Source organism: Anguilla rostrata, chromosome 7 (genome assembly GCF_018555375.3).
Source record: "Anguilla rostrata isolate EN2019 chromosome 7, ASM1855537v3, whole genome shotgun sequence".
NCBI lineage: Eukaryota > Metazoa > Chordata > Actinopteri > Anguilliformes > Anguillidae > Anguilla > Anguilla rostrata.
The window spans coordinates 44,158,665-44,181,935 of NC_057939.1; the positions used below are offsets into that span (position 1 = coordinate 44,158,665).

The 23,271-nt window shown below is 46.4% G+C and overlaps 1 protein-coding gene across 3 annotated transcripts; it reads left to right on the plus strand.

Moving 5' to 3' along the window:
• The first annotated feature begins 441 nt into the window (after positions 1 to 441).
• On the plus strand, positions 442 to 6,532 carry LOC135259804 (leucine-rich repeat-containing protein 4-like). Of its 3 annotated transcripts, none has more exons than XM_064344559.1 (2): positions 442 to 588; positions 4,100 to 6,532. In XM_064344559.1, the coding sequence occupies exons 1-2, from the start codon at positions 559 to 561 to the stop codon at positions 6,098 to 6,100; spliced, it is 2,031 nt and encodes a 676-aa protein (XP_064200629.1). In that variant the 5' UTR covers positions 442 to 558; the 3' UTR covers positions 6,101 to 6,532. The 3 variants fall into 3 exon arrangements, with proteins under 3 accessions (XP_064200629.1, XP_064200628.1, XP_064200630.1); XM_064344558.1 differs by lacking the exon at positions 442 to 588 and adding an exon at positions 3,258 to 3,762; XM_064344560.1 differs by lacking the exon at positions 442 to 588 and having other exon boundaries at positions 3,259 to 6,532.
• The last annotated feature ends 16,739 nt before the right edge of the window (positions 6,533 to 23,271 follow it).

The window sequence follows — 23,271 nt, forward strand, 5'->3', positions numbered from 1 at the left end:
TGAGAGTGTCGGGGCCTGTTTAGAGAATTTGTCCCCAGATACTAAGTATACACACACACACACACACACACATACACACAGCATGTGTATACTACACAGTAGGCAAAATGATGACTACACAGTAGATAAAATGATAAGCCTGCAATGTGTTGGTGTTTACACACACACACACAGACACAAATACCTCTATATGTGTGTATATTCTTACCCACACATGCACAACATACATGGTCTCACTCTCCCTTATGGGCATTCACATACCACACACATACATACAGAATGTGTGTAACACACACACACACACACACACACACACACACACACATACTTAATGAAGGTTCTGGCCCACAAATATTAAGATAAGACAGATTTTCCACTGAGAGCCCAGAAGCCTCGTGTCTCTGCAGACACACTTACCGCTCTTGGGTTTATCACAATGTGGGCTGTGATTATTATTATTTTTTCTTCTTTTGCGTTCGCAGATCCTTCCCACGTGTCAAACGACAGAAACTCACAGCTCCCCTGCTCTTTCTGATGTGATATTTTCCACATTGTGAAATGCAAGAGGAACACAGACAGCATCTCAAGGTCAGTGTTTGTTTGCAATCATTTTTTGCAAACCTGAATTAGATATTGTACTCTAGCAAAAAGTCTCTCTTAACACGCATTATGAATTGCCCGGACGCACTGACTGTTCTATAGCCCTCTTTTCTGGAACAATCTGGCCTTTGCTGGGGAGGTCATTATTTTTACCTCCACCAAGGTTATATAATGACGTCAATTGGTCCGTTTGTCTGTCTGTCTGTCTGTCTGTGACAGATATTTCTGGAAAAGTAAAGGCTGGACTGCCATGAAATTTCCAATGTACATTCATGTTCCAAAGAGGAAGAAATCAATTGATTTTGGTGACCCCATGCCCTTTCGTCTAGCGCCACCATCAGACGAAGCATATCTCGAAAAGTAAAAAGACTGGATTGCCAATATATTTGCTGTGCACACTCATGCCAGGGGAGATTGTTGTGCCTTGGTGGAGCTCTGCGTTCTACTGAGTGCATTCTTTCTAGTTGTCTTTGTAGTTTTACTGTCAGGGGACCAGTTCTGACAGTAATGCTCCATCAGAGCCAATTTCTTTTCCTTTTTTAATAATTTAAAATTCAGCACCATCAGCATTAAAATGTGGCTTAGTGGAAAATGCTACGTTTACAATGTTAACCTTGTTTTTGGACATAAAAAAGTATGCCTCATTGAAAAACAAACATTTTCCTTTTATCTTTTAAAAAAGAAAATATTACAGAATTGAAGCTCACCACTAGACAGTGTGGAATCATGGAATGCTTTATTATTCTGTGTTCCCGCACATGCAGTCCAACACAGCACATGGGGTGGAAGATTGTAAGGCTGCTGCAGGTGGTTGCTAAGCGCAGATCGAGGGGCCCAGTGGGCCCTGCATTCATATGAGCCCAACCAGCTCGGACACCCCGATTCTGCCCATTGATTTACGGCACAACTTGCTCCTCAGAAGAGTCACCACAACACTACACACACCGCCATCTCACCAACACCCGTCTCACCTGCAAATATTGTCTCTCCGCTCTTCCTCCTGTTGCCTCGCCTCCTCATTCCTCTAAGGCTCTTCCTCATGTCTCTCTTCCTCCTCCTCATTTCCGCACCTCTCCTTGTGTAAGAGAAACTGTGGCTTATTCCCACAGGGGGGATGGAGTGGGAAAGGGAAATATCACTATTGCTGAGATGATACACACCACAGAGATCACCTGCATAAACACACACACAGAAATACACATTCCACCAAGATCACTGCACAAATATACACACGTTTAATCTCTCTCTCTCTCCCTCACACACACAATCTCTTTCTCCCTTTCTCTTCCAAGATCACTGTACATATATATACACACATTTTCTCTCACACAAACATACAAACACACGCACACACACACACACAGAATCTCTTTTTCCCTCTATATTTTTCCCTCTCTCTCCCTCTCTCTCACACAAACACACACACACACACACACACACACCAGCCTGCGCGGTGCCCCCTCCACCCACTGCCTCCCTCAGCTGGGAGAGAGTGAGGCTCTTGGGGCTGACAGACCCCCATTCAGTCCATCCCCCCCTCCCCCCCCTCCTCCCCTCCACCAGGAAAAAGAGCAAATCAAGGCAACCTATCTGCAAGTGTTCGGCATTAACCCCTAGAGGGAACGAAGGGAGAGAGAGAGAGAGAGTGTGAGAAAGAGAGCGGGAGGGAGGGAGGGAGGGAGGGAGAGGGAAAGGGAGGGCGGGAGAGAGCGGAGGGGGAGGATATGTTAAGGCAGCAGAAACGCTGCATCAAACCGACGCGCTCCTTCGAAGAGGATGCAGCAGCTGCACGGTCACGTTCCCACTGAAGGGCAGGAGCAGGAGCGAGAGCGCCGACCGGCTCTGCCACCCGCAAACGCTACGGACGCTAAGCGCGCGAGCGCGGGGAGGGAGGGTTAAAAAATTTCCCCTCCCTCTCCCTCTCTCTCTCTCTCTCTCTCCCTCCCTCCCTCCCTCCCTCTCTCCTCTCTCTTTCTCTCTCTCAGTCTCTCTCTCTTCTCTCTCTCTCTCTCTCTCTCTCTCTCTGCTCCTTGGTTCAATTACCCCTTTCGGACATCTGCTGCAGTCCTACCCTCCGGATGGATGTTTGACGGCGACAAAAGGCTAACAGCTACATCTCAGCACCTGAAGACAAAGGGGGTACGCCGCGGGAGGCTGAGATTGGGGCGCACTTCTCTCTTTTCCGCTCTCTCTGTCCCCTGCAAGCTGACACACCGACGCGCTCCTGGAAGAGGGGGGAGATACTTTTCAATAACTGACGGTGCCGTGTCCCCTGAAGAAGGACTTGGGTTTTTTTCCTCTTTTTCCCCCCCCCCTCTTCTCTTCCGGATTTGAACGGAGCTGGAGAGCACTCTCTGGGAAAAAAAAAACCCCCATCTCACATCACCACGCTCCCCCCCCAACCTCTTTCTGCCTCCTCCCCCCCGCACTGAAGAATTGCTGCCAACTATGCAGTTGCTAAGATAGTTTGTAAAAGGAGAAAAATCTAAGGACTGCGCACTGTGTGTTTTAGCAGTAATTCCTTCCTCATTTGGACAGGCATGGCAAATCAACTGGCGAAGTGACTGAGGGCAGAGGGGGGGTGGGCCGGGTAGTCGTGTTGTTGGAGCGCACGCGGGGGGTTGTCTGACATTAAAGTGAGGAGGGGGGAGAGTGCTGGTGGGGGGGGGCTGCTTCAGTTTACAGATCGAAAGGAGAAAAGAGAAATTGGAACGACACCTCTACCTTGCCTTGGCTTTTTTTTTTTTTCCTTCTCTCGACGTGCCCCCCTCGCTACGGAGATGGAGTTTGGCAAAAGGATTTCTGTGGAATCCAGCGGCGCTGGTGGCGGTAGCCAGGGCCGCTTGGCTGCAGTGCGGGACGCGGCATGCGTTCCTGGCAGCGCCGACACACGCACCTGCTCCGCTCGCTGGGCCTTTCCTCGTTAGCCAGCCCGCTTCGCTGCTGTCGTCCCCCGTCTCTCCCTCAACGCGCTCTCTGGATTAACCAGGAACCATTTTGCGGGATTGACTTTACTTTTACTGCGAAACAGAGACAGGATAAATAAAGCCTGATTGACTGATCCCTTTCCTGGATAATGGATGTGAATTAAAATTTACACCCGCTTTTATGTGCGATTTACAAGAAAAAACAAACAAAAAAGGACTTCTCAGAACTCGAGAGGTAGGTGTTCCTTTCCACTGATTCAAAACTCTATTTTTCCCCTCCGTTTTCCTCGCCCTCTTCTCCTTCTCTTTCTCTCTCCTTCATTCTCTCTCCCACTCTCTCTCTCCTTCTCTCTCTCTCTTCCTCGCTCTCCCCCCCTTCTCTCTCTCCCTCACTCTCCCCCTCTCTCCCTCTCTCTCTCCGTCGATGGAAGAAAGATCCAGAGTTCTGCTTAACCCAGGGTAGGGCCGGTTCTCCGCGAGTCCCTCCCTCCCCAGCTCTGAGCCCCCCCCAGGGCGAATCCCCAGGTGATGTTGAATAATGACCGTGCCACATCATGAGTCTCCTGTGGCAGGTAACTGTGTCCCGTACCTGGAACGCCGCCCTGCTTTTTGTGGTCTACCTGATGGTGCGAGCGTGGAGTCTGTGCGCCGCCTCGTCGGCCGCCGTGCCGCACACCTGTCCCGCCGTCTGCTCCTGCAGTAACCAGCTCGGCAAGGTGGTGTGCACCCGCCGCGGACTGACCCGCGTGCCGCCGGGGATACCGCCCAACGCCCGCCACCTCAACCTGATGGAGAACTCCATCGAGCTGATCCAGGCCGACACCTTTCGGAACCTGCGGCACCTGGAGGTCCTGCAGCTGGGCCGGAACGCCATCCGGCAGATCGAGGTGGGGGCCTTCAACGGCCTGTCCAGCCTCAACACCCTGGAGCTCTTCGACAACCGGCTGACGGTCATCCCCAGCGGGGCCTTCGAGTACCTGTCCAAGCTGCGCGAGCTGTGGCTCCGGAACAATCCGGTGGAGAGCATCCCGTTCTACGCCTTCAACCGCGTGCCGTCGCTCATGCGGCTGGACCTGGGCGAGCTGAGGAAGCTGGAGTACATCTCGGATGGCGCCTTCGAGGGGCTCCACAACCTCAAGTACCTGAACCTGAGGATGTGCAACCTGCGCGAGATTCCCCTGCTGGGCCCCCTGGTGGCGCTGGAGGAGCTGGAGGTGTCGGAGAACCACTTCCCGGTGATCAGACCCCGGTCGTTCCGGGGCCTCCGGACGCTGAAAAAACTCTGGATAATGAACGCGCAGGTGAGGCTGATCGAGCGCAATGCCTTCGACGACTTGACGGCCCTGGTGGAGCTCAACCTGGCCCACAACAACCTCAGTGCCCTGCCCCACGGCCTCTTCGCCCCCTTGAGGCACCTGGCGGAACTGCACCTGCACCACAACCCCTGGAGCTGCGACTGCGAGGCCGTGTGGCTCGCCGGGTGGGTGCGGGAGCGCATCGCCTCCAACTCCACCTGCTGCGGCCGCTGCCACACCCCGGCCCACATGCGCGGCCGCTACCTGGTGGAGGTGGAGCCCAGCGGGTACCGTTGCTCCGCCCCTTTCATCAGCGACGCCCCCAGGGACCTGAACATTTCGGTGGAACGGGAGGCGGAACTCAGGTGTCGAACGTCCCCGATGTGGTCCGTCCGGTGGCTGCTGCCCAACGGGACCATCGTGACCCACGGTTCCAGCCAACCGCGGATGGTGGTGCTGAGCGACGGGACTCTGAACTTGTCCAATGTCCTGGCAGGCGACAAGGGCACCTACATCTGCATGGTGGCCAATGCCGCGGGCAGCTCCAACGCCTCGGCCTACCTGAACGTCAGCGGCGGAGAGCTCAACACCTCCAACCTAAGCTACTTCACCACCGTCACCGTGGAGACGCTGAGCCCCACGGCCAAGCCCGGCCGCCCCGGCCCTGCCCCCGTCAAGCCCAAAGCGCCCAACTCGCCGGCGGTGACTGCCTCCCCCTCCGTTTTTCAGCCCGCCTTTATCTCCACGCCAACCGTCCTCCTCCACAGCACCCAACCCCCCGTCGCGCCCTCCGGCCCCGCCCCCAGCCCTGGCCCCACGGCCAAGGGCACGGGGAAGCTGCCCGACAGCATCGACGAGGTGATGAAGACAACCAAGATCATCATCGGCTGCTTCGTGGCGGTGACCCTGCTGGCCGCGATCATGCTGATCGTCTTCTACAAACTGCGCAAGAGACACCAGCAGCGGAGCACGGTGGGGGCCGCCAGGACCATAGAGATCATACAGGTGGACGAGGACATCCCCCCTCCGGCCTCGGCGGGCGCCGCCACCGCCAGCATACCCGGGGAGGGCGCGGTGCTGCCCCCTGCTGTCCGGGAGCACAACAGCACCTTCAAACCCACCTATAGCACCTACACACCAGCGCGTTCCTCACCCTGGACTGAGTACAGCCTGTGCAACTCGCTCCATCGATCCAGACCCAGAGAAATCACCACTGTCCCTGACACCTTCAGCTTAAAGACTAACACCAAGGACAGGGTGCAGGAGACACAAATATGAGAACACCATGCAATACAATGCAAAAAAAACACATGCACGCACACACATTCACACACACGCACACACATACACACACACACAGCTTCTTTTGTACAGAGTGCAAAATTGAGACTGTTTTTGTGTACATGCTTACCTAAAGTAAATACATACGTAAATACACACCGTACATTATATATATGAAAATGCGTAAATACATAAATGTACTATGGGCTGGTTACGAGAAGCAGATTACATGGGGGGAAATGAAATCTACACTATTTTCTGACTTGTAACTTCTATTTAAAAAAATGAGAGTTGTTTAAAAAAAAATCTGTCATAACTTTGTGAAAGAACGGAGAACGTGTTTGAAAAAACGGGCATTGTGTAATTTTTAGATGACGCAGAGAATATCGATTTCTACAGAGAACTCTTTCTAAAAATATTAATGAAAAAGCCCCCCCCCCCCCACCCTAATCAACCTTTACTGGTTTATCTTGTAAAAAAAAAAAAAAAAAAAAGCACCCAGAATTTGTACTGTGCCAAATGTTATAAAACGCAATAAAGGATTTTTTTTTGGAAGAACTGGGATGGATGTGGAGGAGTGCGGATAGAGTCTCTGCTGTGCTGAAGTTAGCAGCCAAATGCCTTCCGACTGCAACACATTTCTGCTGATGTCATTTAACCCCGCGCGTGCCAAAGGGTTCAGGGCTGTTGGTTTATTCACTTTTCTTTTTTTCTTTTTTTTCGTCCTGGACGAAGGCTTTTTGCGGTTTCTCTCACCGTGTGAAAAACAGTCAGCTTCAATTAAGACATGGCAGGAAAAACAAAAAAAAACAAAACATGTACCTCCACTGCTTGGATCCTCTCCCTTTTCCCCGTTTTCCCTTAGTGATGCGGAAATGTTCTCGGTGGAAAAGCCGCAGACCCAGAACGGCCTGACAAGTGTGGCCTGATTTCACGTCTCTGTCCGCCGAGCGCACAGAGGGGCAGCGGCGTGTCTTTGGAGGAATAAAAAACACCGCTGAACCTCGAACCAAATGGGCCGCATTATCCCTGCCAGGGTTTTAATTTTATCCTTTGTCTCTTTTCCTCTGGAAAATCTCACTTGTCTTGAATTTCATTTGTAGTTCCAGTTCCAATTTTCCAGAATTCCATTTTTTTCCTAGGCAGGTTAATAATGCTGTGCATTATATTCAGGCTGGAACCTAATGCGGTTAATGCAGTTTCTAAAATAAGACAGCGAATGTAAATTTATGTAGGTACCAATACTATACCCTGAAGAGTGCCTATTTCTGTGACTAACGTCACATGGTCGCAACCAGAATAGAAGATAATGCAGTCGTGTTATTACCTAAATAGAATCCAATTCAGTTGAGGGTGGAAGGTTAATAATTCCATATTAATATTCTGCGCACAGTTTGAGTCACCCGTACGTCTATGCATCATCCTCTATGTCTCCCTTTCCTGGAATGCGCAGTGACAGGAGTTATGGGATGGCTGTTCTTTCTCATTGCCGTGTCTCCACTGAGATACCCTATACAAATTCATACATGCGAGAAAATATGCTTAAAAATGTAACGGGAGGAGCGTTTTGTCCTTGTGGGTCGGTAATGGGGAGAAGGACAGGAACAGCTCACAGTGCTAACTGCTTCAGACCGATAAGAGGCTAGGCTCATTTGCAAGGCTATATGTCACGGGGAAACCGCATTGGTGTGGACTTGCTTTTTAATTGGCGCGCTCCAATTAAGCTACAGGGAGTGAACAAAAATATGTAATCACCGAAGTGCTGTCATGTGACTACTGCAGTAATATAGATTCATACACAAGTGCTGAACTGGTGTAATACATGTTCAATTGGGATAACAGGCGGGGGGGGGGGGGGGGTGAAATATTGAAGTCGGTTTAACAGGGTGCTGGGCCTCTACTCTGTGTAATTAAACTGCCTGCTCTCACCCCAGGATGCAGTCACCTGATCTGTAGTCATTTAGCACTTCAGATTAATGTTCCAGCATCATGATCCTGCCTTCTGTTATATTTTACTGATGATGTCATTCCTTCAAAGTTCCATGCTGACATCACCTTGGACAATTTCGCTCGTTGCTCGCTTGACACTGTCGCACTGTCGTTACATCACAAAGTTGAGTTTTCTTGGTCGCTGAAGCTCCCACCAAATGCGCCACAAAAATCACTTCACATTCACAATCACTGAGCTCTCATCTCTAACAATTACCCCTCTTTCATAGTCAGCGAGCTCTCCTCTGCAACAATCGCCTCTTTTTCACAGTCGCTGAGCTCTTCTCTCCAACAATCATCCCTATTTCACAGTCACTGAGCTCTCCTCTCCAGCAATCATTCCTCTTTCACAGTCACTTAGCCCTTCTCTTTAACAAGCATCCCTCTTTCATAGTCACTGAGCTGTCCTCTCTAACGATTGTCTGTCTTTCACAGTCACTGAGTTCTCCTCTCCAACAATCACCCCTCTTTCACAGTCAATGCATGTTCCTCTCCAACAATCATCCCTCTTTCATAATCACTGAGCTCTCCTCTCCAGCAATCATATCTCTTTCACAGTCACTAAGTGCTCCTCTCCAACAATCACCACTCTTTTAGTCACTGAGCTCTCCTCTCCAACAATCACCACTCTTTCAGTCACTGAGTTATCCTCTCCAACAATCAACCATCTTTCACAGTCACTGAGCTCCTTTATATGCAACAATCATCTGTCTTTCACAGTCACTGATCTCTTTCACAGTCGCTGTATCCTCTTTTGGCCAATCTGGCCATAATTACAGGCAGCCAGGCCTGTCCAGTATTTTTATACACAGACATATGCATGCTGGAATGTCATTTGCTTAATTAATGGATGGGACGTGTGCGGTGGGCCCTGTTTCGCATATATTTGCTATATTTGTTTTCGTTTCACCGCCTGTATGATTAATGTGACACGAGACACACCTCTCGCGCAAACGACTTGCGTGCGTTCGCAGCGACCCCGGCTTTGATTCCCGGGGTCCCTCTCGGTAAAGTTTAATCAATGACATTTTCGCGACGCGGAAACGGTCGGCCAAATTAGCCGGGGACAGAAGAGCCCCGCGGCGTTAGCTTATTTGCGCGAAGGGAGTAATGGCACTCCGCGGCTACGTCGCCGCGCCGAAGACCCCGCGCGACTCGGGGTGACGGGCAGCCCGCGTTTCCGCGCTTTAATCAGGACAGGGTTTTACAAAACAGGCCCCCTGACAGATCACAGAGAACAAGCCGCAATTAGACGGCGAGATGTGCCGGACACGAAATTCGCCCGCCGACTTTTTTTTATTTATTTTTAGGAGCGCGCAAATTAGCATCCCCTCGGCGCCTTCGGGCGCGATTGAAGATGAGCACCTTTACAGCGGAAAAGGCCGTCCCCTGGCTCCTTAGACAAAACCACAGTTATAATCAAACGTATTTTTCAGTTCGCCGTGCGAATCGCTGGCCCGGCCTATGACCCCTGGGTTTTTTATTTTTTTGTTCTCCTGGTAAAGATGTACTTCAGGATAGAGTGTGTCTAAATGTGCCAGCGGGGACGCTTTCTGCAGCATTTTCTCCAACCTGGGGAAAAACTATTAGCGACAGACCTTGTAAATTGAGCAGGCCCGAAGGCACTTGGTCCTCTTCCCTATTAGCGCTAATATTCCTCAGTCTGGAGACTTCAGTTTTTCGGGTTCGGATGCTGGTTGGTTTTGCTTTGTGTCCAGCATTGGTTCACTTCTGTATCGGACAACAGCAAAATATTTTCACGGAGGGGAGTCACGTGTGAAGTCTTCAGAAGTCTTTGGTCTTCACCCAAAACAAATCCAATGAAGTAAATGATTGAGCTAATAAAATATTTAATAGCAGAAAGTTTGCATTTCATGAACTGAATCCACTGAAATGGATTGGTGATTTTTTGTGCCCTCTAAAGATGCTTGCAGGGAGGCCTGTGGAGGGACTGCTGCTGGGGATGGTGGGAAACCCCCTGCTGTGCACCATGGGAGGCAGATTTGATAAGGAGCACTCTAAACCGAAGAGAGTGTGGGGGAATCGCTGCAGTAGTGGCAGCTGGAGATTGGATGAGATGCACATGCTAATGTGCTAACGTGTTAATGTGCAAATGTGCTAACGTGCTAAAGTTCTAATATGCTATATAAGGTACAGAAAAGACCTTCAGCCCCACAGGGTGGTTGGGGGGCTGCTGCAGATAGAAAGTGGGTGGTGGGCAGGGGTGTTGATTAGCAACCTCTGATATTGAGTGGGTTTAATTACCTGCCAGATGCCTGTGATTACCTGTGTGGTGGAACAGCACTGCCTAGCTGACATTGGAGCTTGGATCTCAAACTCCAGTCCTTGGGGCTGTGGTGTCTGATGTTTTTCATCTGTAAAAATTCTGCATACCTCCTTTCAAATACCTACATTACACCTTCAAAGGCCTAAACTGGCTACTTTCAGAGACGTGCAAAAAAAGCCTGCAGGCACAGCACCCCCTCCGGGCCTGGAGTCAAGCCAGCAGACACAGCACTCCCTCAAGGACTGGAGTTAAACCTACAGATGCTGTCGACCCTCCAGGACTGGACTTTGAGATCCCTGCATTAGACTTTGAGATGTCTACTGACTTGTACCTGGTTAAAAAGACCAGTTCGGCCTAGACCAACCTGATCTTTTAAACCAGGTAAGTCCACTTAGGAAAACAGCCTGCTTTCTATGTTTGATGGTTATTATAATAATATTTTGAGGTATTTTTTTTCCTCACTGACCAGTGTCCTCATTATCAGCTTCCACAAATTCACATATCATTGTTGCTTTGTAAATGCTAATGAAACCCCGGTATTTTCCAACAGAATCTCTGAGGGGCACTAGACAGGGCGAGGCCTGGGACGAGCCCATATCGGTGTCACTGGCTTTTTTTTCCGGCTGTTTTCCGCATGTGAATCGGGGGTTGGGCCTTGCTGCCCGTTCCTGACTGATACACATTGTGTAAATAACAGCTCCGGTCAGTTCCAGGGCCCGGCACTCCAGATTTTTATCACATAATGAAATTTACTGCCGGCTCTGCAACATTGCTCTCCTCCTCTATCTCTCTCTTCTGTCTCTCTCTCCATCTCTCGATCTCAATCTCTCTCTTTCTCTGTCGCCCCCCTCTCCGTCTTTCTGTCTTTCTCCATGTCACTTTTCCCTCTCGCCCTTCTCTCTCTCTCTCGCTCGCTCTCTCTCTCTCTCTCTCTCTCTCGCTCTCTGTCCATCTCTCCCCGTCTCCCCTCCTCTGTCCCTCTGCCAATAGCTGGCTTTGTTCTTTGACAGCCCTTGTGTGCGGTGATCCATGGCCCTGTAACTATGCAATGGCCCGCAACATTGCAGAGTTCATTCCCCCTGTCATTTGACACGGCGCGATAAAGAGACAGCCAGAATAAACAGCCCCGGACCGGCTTTCACGGGCATACGAAACGTGTCCGGTCTGGACGATCGCACAGAGGTCCCGTCAAGCCCGTCAGGTGCGTGTGGACACTCTCAATGACATCTCCCACTCCGCGTAGCCAAAGGTACTGCTGTATGACAGTAAAGTCTATTTCTGTAAATGTGCAGGGATAACGGGTTGCGTTGCGTGCCAGTCAAAATTAGACACAGCGCGAGGACCGCAGGATTGAACACGTGCTCAGAATATATTAGATTTTTTTTTTTAGGATCACTAACGATGGTACCAGAGTTGAACCAGTTTTACAGTTATGGAAAGTTACAGAAAGCCGTTACAGAAATGACCTGTTACAGACAGGAGAACTATTACAGAGGAGGAGGGTTCCAGAAAGAGACTGTGTTACAGAGAGGAGAGGTACTATATGTTTTACAGCAATGACATTTGTTTCGGAGAGGCTGTGTTGAAAGGGAAGAGAACATTAGGGTCCAACCCTCTCTTACATACACAAGATACTAGATATACATGGCATTTTGATAAATATAACATATTTTATCTTGAGCACATTCTCAAATGGACTTTTCCAGAAAACATCTTTCATTTTGAGCTCCGTGCGAATCTCCAAGTGACTTTAGGATAAACTAGGATAAAGTTCTGATTGTTTTGTTTAAACGCTGGAAGCACACAATGTGTTACTAATCCATACGATTTACTAAACACAACTGTGAAAGATCAGAGACAGAAAGATCGATGGAGATTTGAGATAAACACCATGAAATTCATTTAACCAAACTATATTAAAACATTATGGTGATATAGGAATTTTAGGAATTTTACTGATTATCGCAAGATGTGCCGATATTGCAGCTATGTGAAACGAAACTACAGCACAAAATGAATTTCTACGAAATCCAAGAAGGAACAGAGGCACACAAGTAATTCATTATAATAGATTAATATTCAAGACAATGAGATAGAACACAGTGGGCAGATATAGATTTCTTCCCTATTTGCATTGAGAGCTTAAAGAACAGACTTGGGTCAAACACGTATTTGAAATGCATTATGTATTATGAGATCAATTTGAAAACACTCCCGCAGATCCTTAAGAATTTAAAAAAACTTGTTGCAGGTCAAAATATACGATCGTGAAAAATGAATTGCGTTCTCAGTATTGGCAAAAAAATGATGTTTCTATTTAAATCGTCATTAATATGCAGGAATTCTTACTGCTGTCTATAGGGCTTCAACCGTCTACGAATTTCAAAATATTAAAATGTGACCCAAGCCTGGAGGGGAGAGACCCTGATTCCAACGCCGGGACATTCAGCAGTCGGCGTTCAGAGGAGCGCCGTGGGGATGAGGCGCGCGATCAGCGCTCCGTTCGCCCTCAGGATGACAGAGAACGGCTGTGCTTCTGTTCCAAAAATGGCGCATGATCGATACGCCCGTTCCTCTCCTGACAGGAGGTGTCCTTGTGCAGCAACATCCTGCTCCTCGTTCCCTCCTTTTCGAGAGCTTCTGCTCAGACGTCTCTTTTCACCAAAGTGGTTCACGCAGCTTCCATAAAATAACATTCATGTTAAGATATGATTATTCATAATATCATTTAAATAATTGACGACATCATTTCAATATTCATACAGTATATATCTTATTAATATTCTCAAGGTTTAAAAAGCATCTCTCGGTATGGAACGTTAAAAGGCAGAGATCCCAGCTAACAGAAACGTCCCAGTCAGTTTCTTGTTTGGTTACCGAAATTACTTGTGTACAGACATGGCAAATGTGTTGACTGCCGCAAATTTTTCTGATTAAATTAATTTGAATTGCCAAATCCTATTCAAAGTGAAGTTCCCATTTAACTGGAAGAATAAAACTTAATAATGTTCCATGACCGCTCCTGCAATGTGGCTTAAAAATCATTACCAAGAGCCAGGGAATTTGCGTGTTGTCAGTATTTACAGTGCCATAAGTTTCAGAGAATGTTGTAGGTCCCTGCAGGATGGCCACATCCCACCTCCAACTCACCCCCCCGCCCCGCCCCCCGCCCCCCGCCATCTCTCATGTGATCAGGTGATTACCCATTCACCTGTTCGACATTGATTCCCCGCTCTTCAGCCGGTGAAGTGGCTGCTTCGTCCTTCAAAGCCGGCTCGCAGGGCCGGCTAATTCTCGGCGCGCATTGTTCTCCGAATTTAGGCTTTGTGTTTTTAATCATCCTGAGCCTGTGGGGACGCCATTAATATTGACCCCGCCGACATTAAAAGCACTGAAAGAAACGCGGCCGCGCGGGCTGGATAATTAGGTTACGCGCTGCTTTCTGGCCCGGCCCGCGCCGCGGCGGCTGCTGAGCGCCACACAGCTGTGGGAGAGGCCAGATGCTGCTGTTTGCACATGTATTCTTTTCTTAAAAATTAAAATAAATTATTGCAGAAAAGAAGTGTTTATGCCTGTATAGTGCAGTGCTGGATGCACTCCAGGGCAGACGAATGAGCAAACACAAACCACACACACACACACACGCACACATACTGTACACACACACACACACACACGCCCACACACAGTCCAAAGGGACGCCTGTCAGTCCTTTTCTGAAAGCATGATTTATTATTGGAAAAGAGAGAAAGATTCACTCTTTGAAGAAAAAGCTTACGATGGAAAAGTATAAGAAATAATAACTTTTTTATAAGTAACTTTAAGAACCTTCAGATACAGTATTAGCCTGTGATAACTGATATTTCGAGCACTGGGGCGATATTTTTGGACGTGGACATGATCTACTTAGCCGGTTTTATTTTTGTCTTTTCGCTAAATAACCAGGTGTGTGTCACCCGAGAGACCTGGCTGTGAATATACACTGCGAATACGAACAGAATTATAGGAACAACACGTACACTGCCATAGCAGAGTGTAGGCGACGCTTGGGAAGGTGCCATAACTGCATCCGCATGCATCAGGGATCTCAAACTCCAGCCCAGGGGGCTATGGTGTCTGCTGGGTTTCGGTGTGTTTCAGCACATAAGTGATTAATTGAAGTCACTGATTGGCTAACGAGTCCTACACACCTTGTTTCCGAGTCCCAACGTGGCTTGCTGATTGAAAGGAGACTACAGAAATCTGCAGACGCTGCATCCGTCCTGGGCACGAGACTGACTCCTCTGCAGTATAGAAACAATTCATACATCACAATTAACAGATTAGATTACACAGAACAGCTGACGCATACGTTAGACGCCACAGAAAGTATTACAGTCATCCACAATGTGACAATTTATCATGGGTTTAAAATACTTTTTTTAATGGATATCAGCATTCCCTGCTAGTGGAAATAACATTTAAGGATAACATCATTTCCTGTGAGTGGAAAAGTCATTTATGGATATCACCATTTCCTGCTAGTTTGACAAGAGGGAGAAGCTGTTTTGGGAACCTGGTAGATTTCATAGTTTCAGATACAAATACTATATTTATTGGTTTATTTAAAAAAAAAAATATTATTCCAGCAATGAACATATACAGTATATTGTAATCTCAAAAATACTACGTACCATATATTTTGAGCATCTTAAAGACCCTCATGCAATCACTTTTCTTCTTGAATTAGTGTTGACTAAGAAACAAGATTTAATATAATTCATAAATAAAACATTATAAAATTAGACTTTTATGTAAAGCATGTCATTTATAAACATGAGTGCTATAGGTCTGAGGCAGCATTTCTATTTTGGCACTGCAATCTCCCCTCTGATTGGCAGCCCAATAAACAGACACAGTGCTGATTGGTCAGAATTTAAGTTCGATGTTATATATATAAGCAACATTGTTTCCAGAAGACCAATTTAAAAGCCTCCTGTTATGGGCAATATAATAACTTCTTTCAGGCTTACTTCCATGGTGTCATGTGTACTTATCTACAGTATATCTAAATATCTATACTAAAAATATTATTGGTAACGCTTAATTTTATAGTCCCCAAAATACTAGGTATTTACCAGGTAAATACATAGTAAAACAATATCAATGGTAATTTGGTAATTACCACTGGTAAAAAGGTAAATAACAAAACGAATACTGAAATACTCAGAAACACCTCCTCTATTTCCTATCAATTCAAATGACTATCTTGTAGTCATCAAAGGTTTAGGTTGGTTATAGCCTGAGGTCAATTGTGTACTTCCCCTAAGAATTTAGATAATACTTTCCCAGAAACACTTCTATTATAAAGTAAGCATCGTCTTATTTCATAGGAAGTGCACAATTACCCTCACATTATAACCAACCTAAACCTTTGATAACTACAAATCCATGTAACTAGTAACATTAATTGATTGGTAATATAGGAGGTGTTTCTAGTGTTTCTAAGCATTGCAGTTATAGTATCTTAATTTTTACCAGTGGAAACTACCTAATTATGTGCTAGTCTTACCATGTATTTACCTAATAAATACCTAGTGCTTAGGGGACTGTTAAAGGAAGTGTTACCTGACCATTTTGACTGCACAGGTTCTCTAAACCTGACATTGTGGTCATCAGATTTTTGTCTCTTATTTTGTGTATATGTGATAAGGTTTAGTCATAATAATAATTACTATTAGGAACAAGTATGTTTTTACATAAGGACGTTTGATGTGTTGGGACTTATGGGATGCAGCCATGATGAATGCACTTCATTGGGGTTTTCTCAGAAGGAGCCATTTTGGCAAACACATCCCTGCAGTGTTGGCAAAGAGCGCACAAACGTTTGCTCAAAACAGCATATCCATTATGAATTCATTTGCATTGTTCTGGAAGGAACTATACTGTTTGGAGTGGGCGTCTTCTTCACATTAACACTTGACTGCTCCAGAAAGCCAGAAAGTGAATACTCTAGACACACGTGAACACACATACATTGGGCACACAAACTCGTCTATTCTCTCTCTCTCTCTCTATATATATATATATATATATACTTTCTCCCCCAGCTGTCTACAGGAAGCTCCTAAAACCTATGAACCCATTTGAAGCATTATTCCTGGGACAAACAAATGTGTCTGGGTGACCGTCCAAATGGCAGGTATTATCTCCTGTTACTGATCCGGCTCATGCACTTCCATTCCTTTGATTTATTTTGCCGGGTTTCAAATCAAATCAGATCACTTCACAATAGCGCTATTTTTCATGCCAGAGAAATTCTTTTTTGCGGTGACAGGTAGGTACATAAAAATAAAGCGACTGCTGCAGGCCTGTTGAGAGGCTCGGCGTAGGTACAGTGCTCCTGTGGCAGGACTGCACACGCACAAATGTGCAGAACAAAATGCTTAGCAGCTTCTTCCTAATTCCGCTTGACTTGCATATTATGTCCCATAATCCTGAGCTCCTTGTCAGTTTCGCACCTGTTAGACTGCTGATATTGCACACTTTCACTGGTGTGTGAACAAACTCCATTTCATCACAGCGCGAATGCATTTTATCAGCTAAGCAAAAAAAATAAAAAAATAAAAAAATCCAATGCAGGCTTACGTTCTCTGCAGCCATTCGGCAAATACACTCTCCTGCTGCTTCTGCTTTTACAGGGAACTATACTGTAGAATCGTGTCCCATAGTGTTTGTATTTGTGTGTGTGTGCGCGTGCGCATGTGTGTGTGTGCCTGCGTGTGCGTGTGTGCGTGCGTGTGTGTGTGTGTCTGCGTGTATGTGTGTGTAAATGGGAGAGAGATGGGGGTGTGTATCTATCCCGGGGAGGTCTCATGATGAGCAGTAACTGATGATGGACTCCCATGAACAGTAACTGCCATGTGCTTTTAAACTCTCTGGCCTGCCTGCACAGTGCACTGGCTGATCCAGTGCAAATGAGAGGCCGGATGAGCAGAGCTGCTCATAGTGACACTGAGACTCTGCAGCCAGAAGAGCAGGAGAAAAAAACTTAATAGATCTTGAATGGGAGCTGCTGACTCTACTGTCTGCCTTAGAGGAGCATGCGACTGTGACTCTACTGTCTCTAGCCTTAGGGAGGAGCATAGCTGTTCTGTGACTCTGCTCTGTCTTAGCCTTAGGGAGGAGCATAGCTGTACTGTGACTCTGCTCTGTCTTAGCCTTAGGGAGGAGCATAGCTGTTCTGTGACTCAGCCTTAGGGAGGAGCTTAGCTGTACTGTGACTCAGCCTTAGGGAGGAGCATAGCTGTACTGTGACTCTACTGTGACTCAGCCTTAGGGATGAGCATAGCTGTACTGTGACTCTACTGTGACTCTGCCTTAGGGAGGAGCATGCTGTGATTTTCTTGGAAAAAGGGTGAAAAGGGTGTGTGAAAGGGCCTGCCATTGGCATAAACAGTCTATGCGGTTGTTTAGGGCCACAACCAACTGTGGGCCACACAATTCAGATATAAAATGTCTTTTTCTTTTGAAAGACATTTTAATTGTGCAGTACCCACAGGGTGCGAATAGCTTTGTCGATGCTATTGTTCTTGCGCAGATCCCCCCCCCACACATACTTCCGTTATCATTTCCCCCCAGTTCACTCTTGTTTGGATCCACTGTGGTCCTAAAAATAATCCTACAGCCAGCAGTGGAGTGTGACTGCCTTGGAGGGGAGTGCATGACTCTGCTGTGACTCTCTGTCAGAAGAGGGTGTTTGAGTGTTGGCTTTGTTTAACAGCGGCTGGTGTGTGTAGCACTGCAGAGCCCAGCATGTTACTCCCTGATGGCCAGTAGCAATTAGACTGATTCACACAGAGAAACATTTGAGGGAAAGGGAGGGAGCGACCGAGAAGGAGAGAAAGGGGAAACGAAAGAGAGTGAGGAGGAGGGGAGAGATAGGAGGGAGAGAGAGAGGAAGAACTGCATGGGTGGTCAGTGAGAGTGTGAAGTGAAAACCACAATTATGACATCTTCCCAATCACACACGCGCACACACGTAGGTATGCACGTGCACACACCCTCACACGAATGCACCTACATCTACAGAGGTGGGTGAATTCTGGAGGGCGGGTGTGGTTCTGGTCGAGAGGGCGGGCTCTGATAGAGATTGCTCACCTCACACACAGCTAATCCATTCCCTTGGGACTGAGTTTATTATCAAATCTGGTCACAGTTCAGCTCTCTCCTCTTTTGAACCACCAAGGAGGTCTCCTTCAGTCTTCATTGTCTAACCTGCTTCATCTACAGATAAACAGAGATAAACCACTGTCAGTACTGTACAAACCCCTCACCCCTCCCTGTGTGAAAGCATGACTACCAGCATGACTATAAAATGCACAGCTGCACACATTTCAGCTAAAATGTCCCTGTCCAAAACTTCAGTCACATCCAGAAATTCACCTGGTACATACAAAACCACTAGCTCACATCCACTAGCTTACTGTGGGGCGTTACTGTGAATACCACATTTTCACAGAATATGGAATATGTCAGACAGTGTTAACCACTTACATGGCCATGTGCTACTGCAGTGCATGACTTGGGGTACCAACGCAGACCAGAGCTCATCTCCACACCCCATGACCTACAAGCGTAAACACGGCAGCATGTGATAGCATGCTGTAGCACAGCTCAATGCACCATGCTAGGCTCTGTAACTTCTTCCGCCTTCCCCTAAGCTGATGTGTGCTGAGATTTCGAGCACAAAATGGCTGCCCTGTATCACCCTGGTGGGAGCTACACACTGGTGTTCATTGAGGTGAGTCCCCCCTCCCCCACTTTGCTGCAAAGTGCTTTTAGATCAGGAGATTACAGGTGCTAAATAAAAAGTCTATATTAAATAGAAGTCTATATTATCATTATTATTATTATTATTATCATTATTATCATTATTATTATTATTGTGTCAATGCAGTATAGTGGTTTGGGCTTGTATCTTATATCTTCCAGTTATGCTTAAACAGAATTGCTTCAATTAATATCCAACTGTATGAATGGATTACATGTAAAATAATGTAAGCTGTTTTAGTCACACTGAGTAAGAGCATCTAATAAATGTCTTCTCATAATTTTATCCTTGTTGTTGTATATTCTAATGCACGTAATATTCTTATGTAATAATGCAGGGTTCCGCCTACAGCTCACAGACAGGGATTCACTTACAGCCATTTGTTCTGGAGAGGATTAGGGAAAACAGAGCAGCGGGCTGACTGGACTGTGTGTACTGGATTTCCGCTGTAATCTCAAAACTCACTTCTTCAGAAAACATCTTGGCTGCTTTTTCATCTATTCCCTTGTCCGCTAAATACTACATGCTACAAAGTGCAGTAGCTAGCTTAACATGAAATTCAACTAGCACAAGCATTTCTCTGTGGAACATATTTAAACAAAAGCAACTAAAGAAACTTCTCATTCCTCAATGTATTCTTGTGCTTGCCTCGACATTTGATTCAAATTGCAATTGGTTTTTCTCAGTTTAGGGCTGCTCTCCTAGCCTTCTTATTTGCACTCACTTGAGACTCTGGTTAAGAGCAACAGCTAAAGGTCTAAATGTAAATGTGGATGTGATGCATTTGTGTGACAGTGGAGTGGAGAGAAAGCCTTCATTCAGAGTGGGGGAGTGCTTTCTTCCTCTGCAGTGATCCTTCTCATCCTTTCTGAGAGGTAGTCTGTACCACCAGTCATGACAGGAGAAATTGTTTACCACAAGTGTGTATCAGACACAATCTGTGCTGGTTTGTACTAATGTGTGCTGATCTGCATTGATCTGTACTGGTCTGTACTAGTGTGTGCTGGTATGTGCTGTTTGTGCTGGTCTGTGCTGATCTGTACTGGCCTGTGTTGATCTGTTCTGGTCTGTGCTAGTGTGTGCTGATCTGTGTGCCGGTCAATCTGTTTGTGCTGGTCTGTGCTGATCTGGTCTGGTCTGTGTTGATCTGTGCTGATCTGTTCTGGTCTGTGCTGTTTGTGCTGTCTGCGCGGACCTGTTCTGGTCTGTGGTAGAGTGTGCTGGTTTGAGCTGTTCTGTACTGCACTGTTCTGCTGAGGCTTACCAGTGTTTACTGCTAAATGAATAAGTAAATGTACTGCGGCACAGCAGCCCAGCTCTATGTTAGCCCTGTTGAAATGTGTGTAAAAGTCCCGAGGCTGACCTGAGAGCTCCTCTCTGCCTCCGAGGATGGACAGATCAGGAGCTGTCGGCTCACTGTTTACACTGAGGCCACAGGAACAGGAGCCTCTTTGGTTCTTTCTTTTTGTGTGTTATAAATGTTTGCTGTGGTTAGCAAACAGTCTGAAAGAGTGGTGTGCAATCTGTAAAATGTGTGTCTGCTCAAGGCTGTCACAGGGATTACTGGTCTTTCCTCTGCTGTCTCCCCCAGAAATACTTGGTTCGAATACAAAATGTCTTATGTACACCTGAACAGGTAAGGACACAAACACAGTTAAACAAGCATTATTCCATGTGAAAGGCAATAGTAAATAATCCTGATAGTCTGACTCAAGGCCATATTCAGGGATTTATTAGAATTACATATACTAAAACAGCATTCTTAAGAACATAAGAGCATAAGAAGGTTTGGTACTGAAAACAGACCATCTAGGCTCAGATATTTACTCCTTTTAATATCTTCACTCAACATTCTCCTTCTCCCCAAGTGATCAACAAGTGAAAGGATCATCTTAAAAAAAAAAAAAAAAACATCAATGACCATCATTCTCTGTCATTCCTTCAGAGCCTGTTTAAAAGCAACAGATTGTTGATGTGTGACGGACAGATGAAAGAGACGGGGAAGCGAAGCGGCGGCTCTGAGGAGGATAATGCGTGGGCACTGTGCTCCGACTGCGAGTGCATCTGCGTCTCGGGAATTGATTGGTTCTCACTGGGAAAGTGAGTGCACACATTAGAGTAAGGGTTCCTCCCTTCTCCACAGTTTTGGGGTTCACTGGACAGATATAGCCCCCCCCTCCCAAATACATTCACTTTGTTGAGGTCCCCTCTCACCAAAAAAGGGATTATATTTATAGAGGTGAAAGACAGAAGACATACAGTATTGAACCGCATGACTCACACATACCTACACTAAGGACAGAATGACCCCACTCTTTCTCTGGCAAATCAGGAGGTCCCAGGGTGCACTGCACTGGAAGGTCCTCCTTTTAACAGGAGTCAAATGTATTAAAACAACATTCAAAGCAAATAATTCAGGAAGGCAAACATAAAACTGCTGACATTAATTAAGAATCTGGGCATGTAGGTGTGGACCATGATATTATAACAAAATTGAGTAGCTGCTACTAATGGACTCTAATGACTCTGTTATTTCAGACGCCTTTCAAAGCCCAAAATGGCAGGCCTGCCCTGCCCTTCCTCATCCAGTCATTACCGCTGTCTGAATCCAGAGTGGTGAACACCTCTGTCCAACCCAGCCCTTTAAAAACATAAACGAAGAGAAAGGGGAAAGGTCAGCGGCTCCTTTCGTACGGGTAATATTTCATATCTGAGAATCGCTTCATTTCACGGTTTCCTTCGGGCAATTTAAGAGATCCTGATTATGAGATTCTTGCTCAACAAGCCAGAGGGCCAGCAGGGGAGGACGGAAGTGCCCCCATGGGAGGGGAGTGCCCCCCCCCCATACTCAAAAATAGCCACTCTGAGCTTGTTGCGAGTTCAGTGTTGGTATGATCTTCCCCCTAATTGAGCGTGTGTGTTTCTTCACTGACTGTGCTGAGAAAAAGTATTTGCTGTATCCTGATTTCCTGTATTATTGCATGTTTGTCACACCGAATGGTTTCAAGATCTTGAAGTGAAAATGTAATATTAGGCAAAGCGAACCTGAGTATATACAAAACAAATTATTATTTAATTTATTTAATGAAAAAGGTTATCAAACACCCATATGAAACAGTAATTGCCCCCTTAAACTTAATAACAGGTTGCACCACCTTTAGAAGCAATAGCTGTAACCAAACACTTCCTATAATTTGATATCAGCCTTTCACGTCGCTGTGGAGGAATTTTAAGCCCACTCTTCTTTGCAGATATGCTTTAATTCAGACAAATTGTTAGGTTTTCGAGCATTAACTGCTCATTTCAGGTCTCGCCTCATCTCTGTTGGGTTCAAATTTGACTTTCTCTATGCCACTGCAAAAGTTACATTTTATTTCTTTTCAGCTATTCAGATGTGGACTTGCTTTTCTGTTTTAGCATAACCCAACTACGCTCCAGATTCAGCTCATGGACAGATGACCGGACATTCTCCTTAAGAATTTTCTGGTACAGAGCAGAATTCATGGTTCCTTCAATAATGGCAAATCGTCCAGGTTCAAAAAAAGAATTACCAACCCATGCGCTCAAAGAAGTTTTTAACAAACTAGGCTATATAACAAATAAATGGTGCGTTGGCTTCTCATAGATATTCATAGAAAGGAAAGACGGGAGCTCGCACTCTTAATGAATAGATATAGATTATGAATGTCTACGCAACAAAATCATTTTCATTTTTATTCCTATTTGGACAAAGAGACAGACATGTTTCGGCCTAAGCCATCCTCAGTGTCTCCATCGTCCAGGTTCCAAAGCAGCAACGCTTCCCCACGCCATCACACTGCCACCAGCATGTTTGGTATGATGTTCTTACTGTGAAATGCTGTATTTGGCCAGACATAATGGGACCCATGTCGTCCAAAAAGTTCCTCTTTTGATGAATCTGCCCATAGAGCATTTTATCAAAAGGCTTGGGGATCATCCAGGTGCTTTTTTTTGCAAATGCGAGATCAGAATTGATGTTTTTCTTGGCTAGCAGTGGTTTCTGCCTTGATCCCCATCTCCTTTGATACTGGCATAGTGGCTTCAACTCAAAAGGTTCAG

Excerpts from the sequence above, each read along its gene's own strand:
- LOC135259804 (XM_064344558.1), top strand. The coding sequence starts at position 3,709 with ATGTGCGATTTACAAGAAAAAACAAACAAAAAAGGACTTCTCAGAACT. Across the intron at positions 3,763-4,099 it reads GACTTCTCAGAACTCGAGAG|GTAACTGTGTCCCGTACCTG; the intron begins GTAGGTGTTCCT and ends CTCCTGTGGCAG.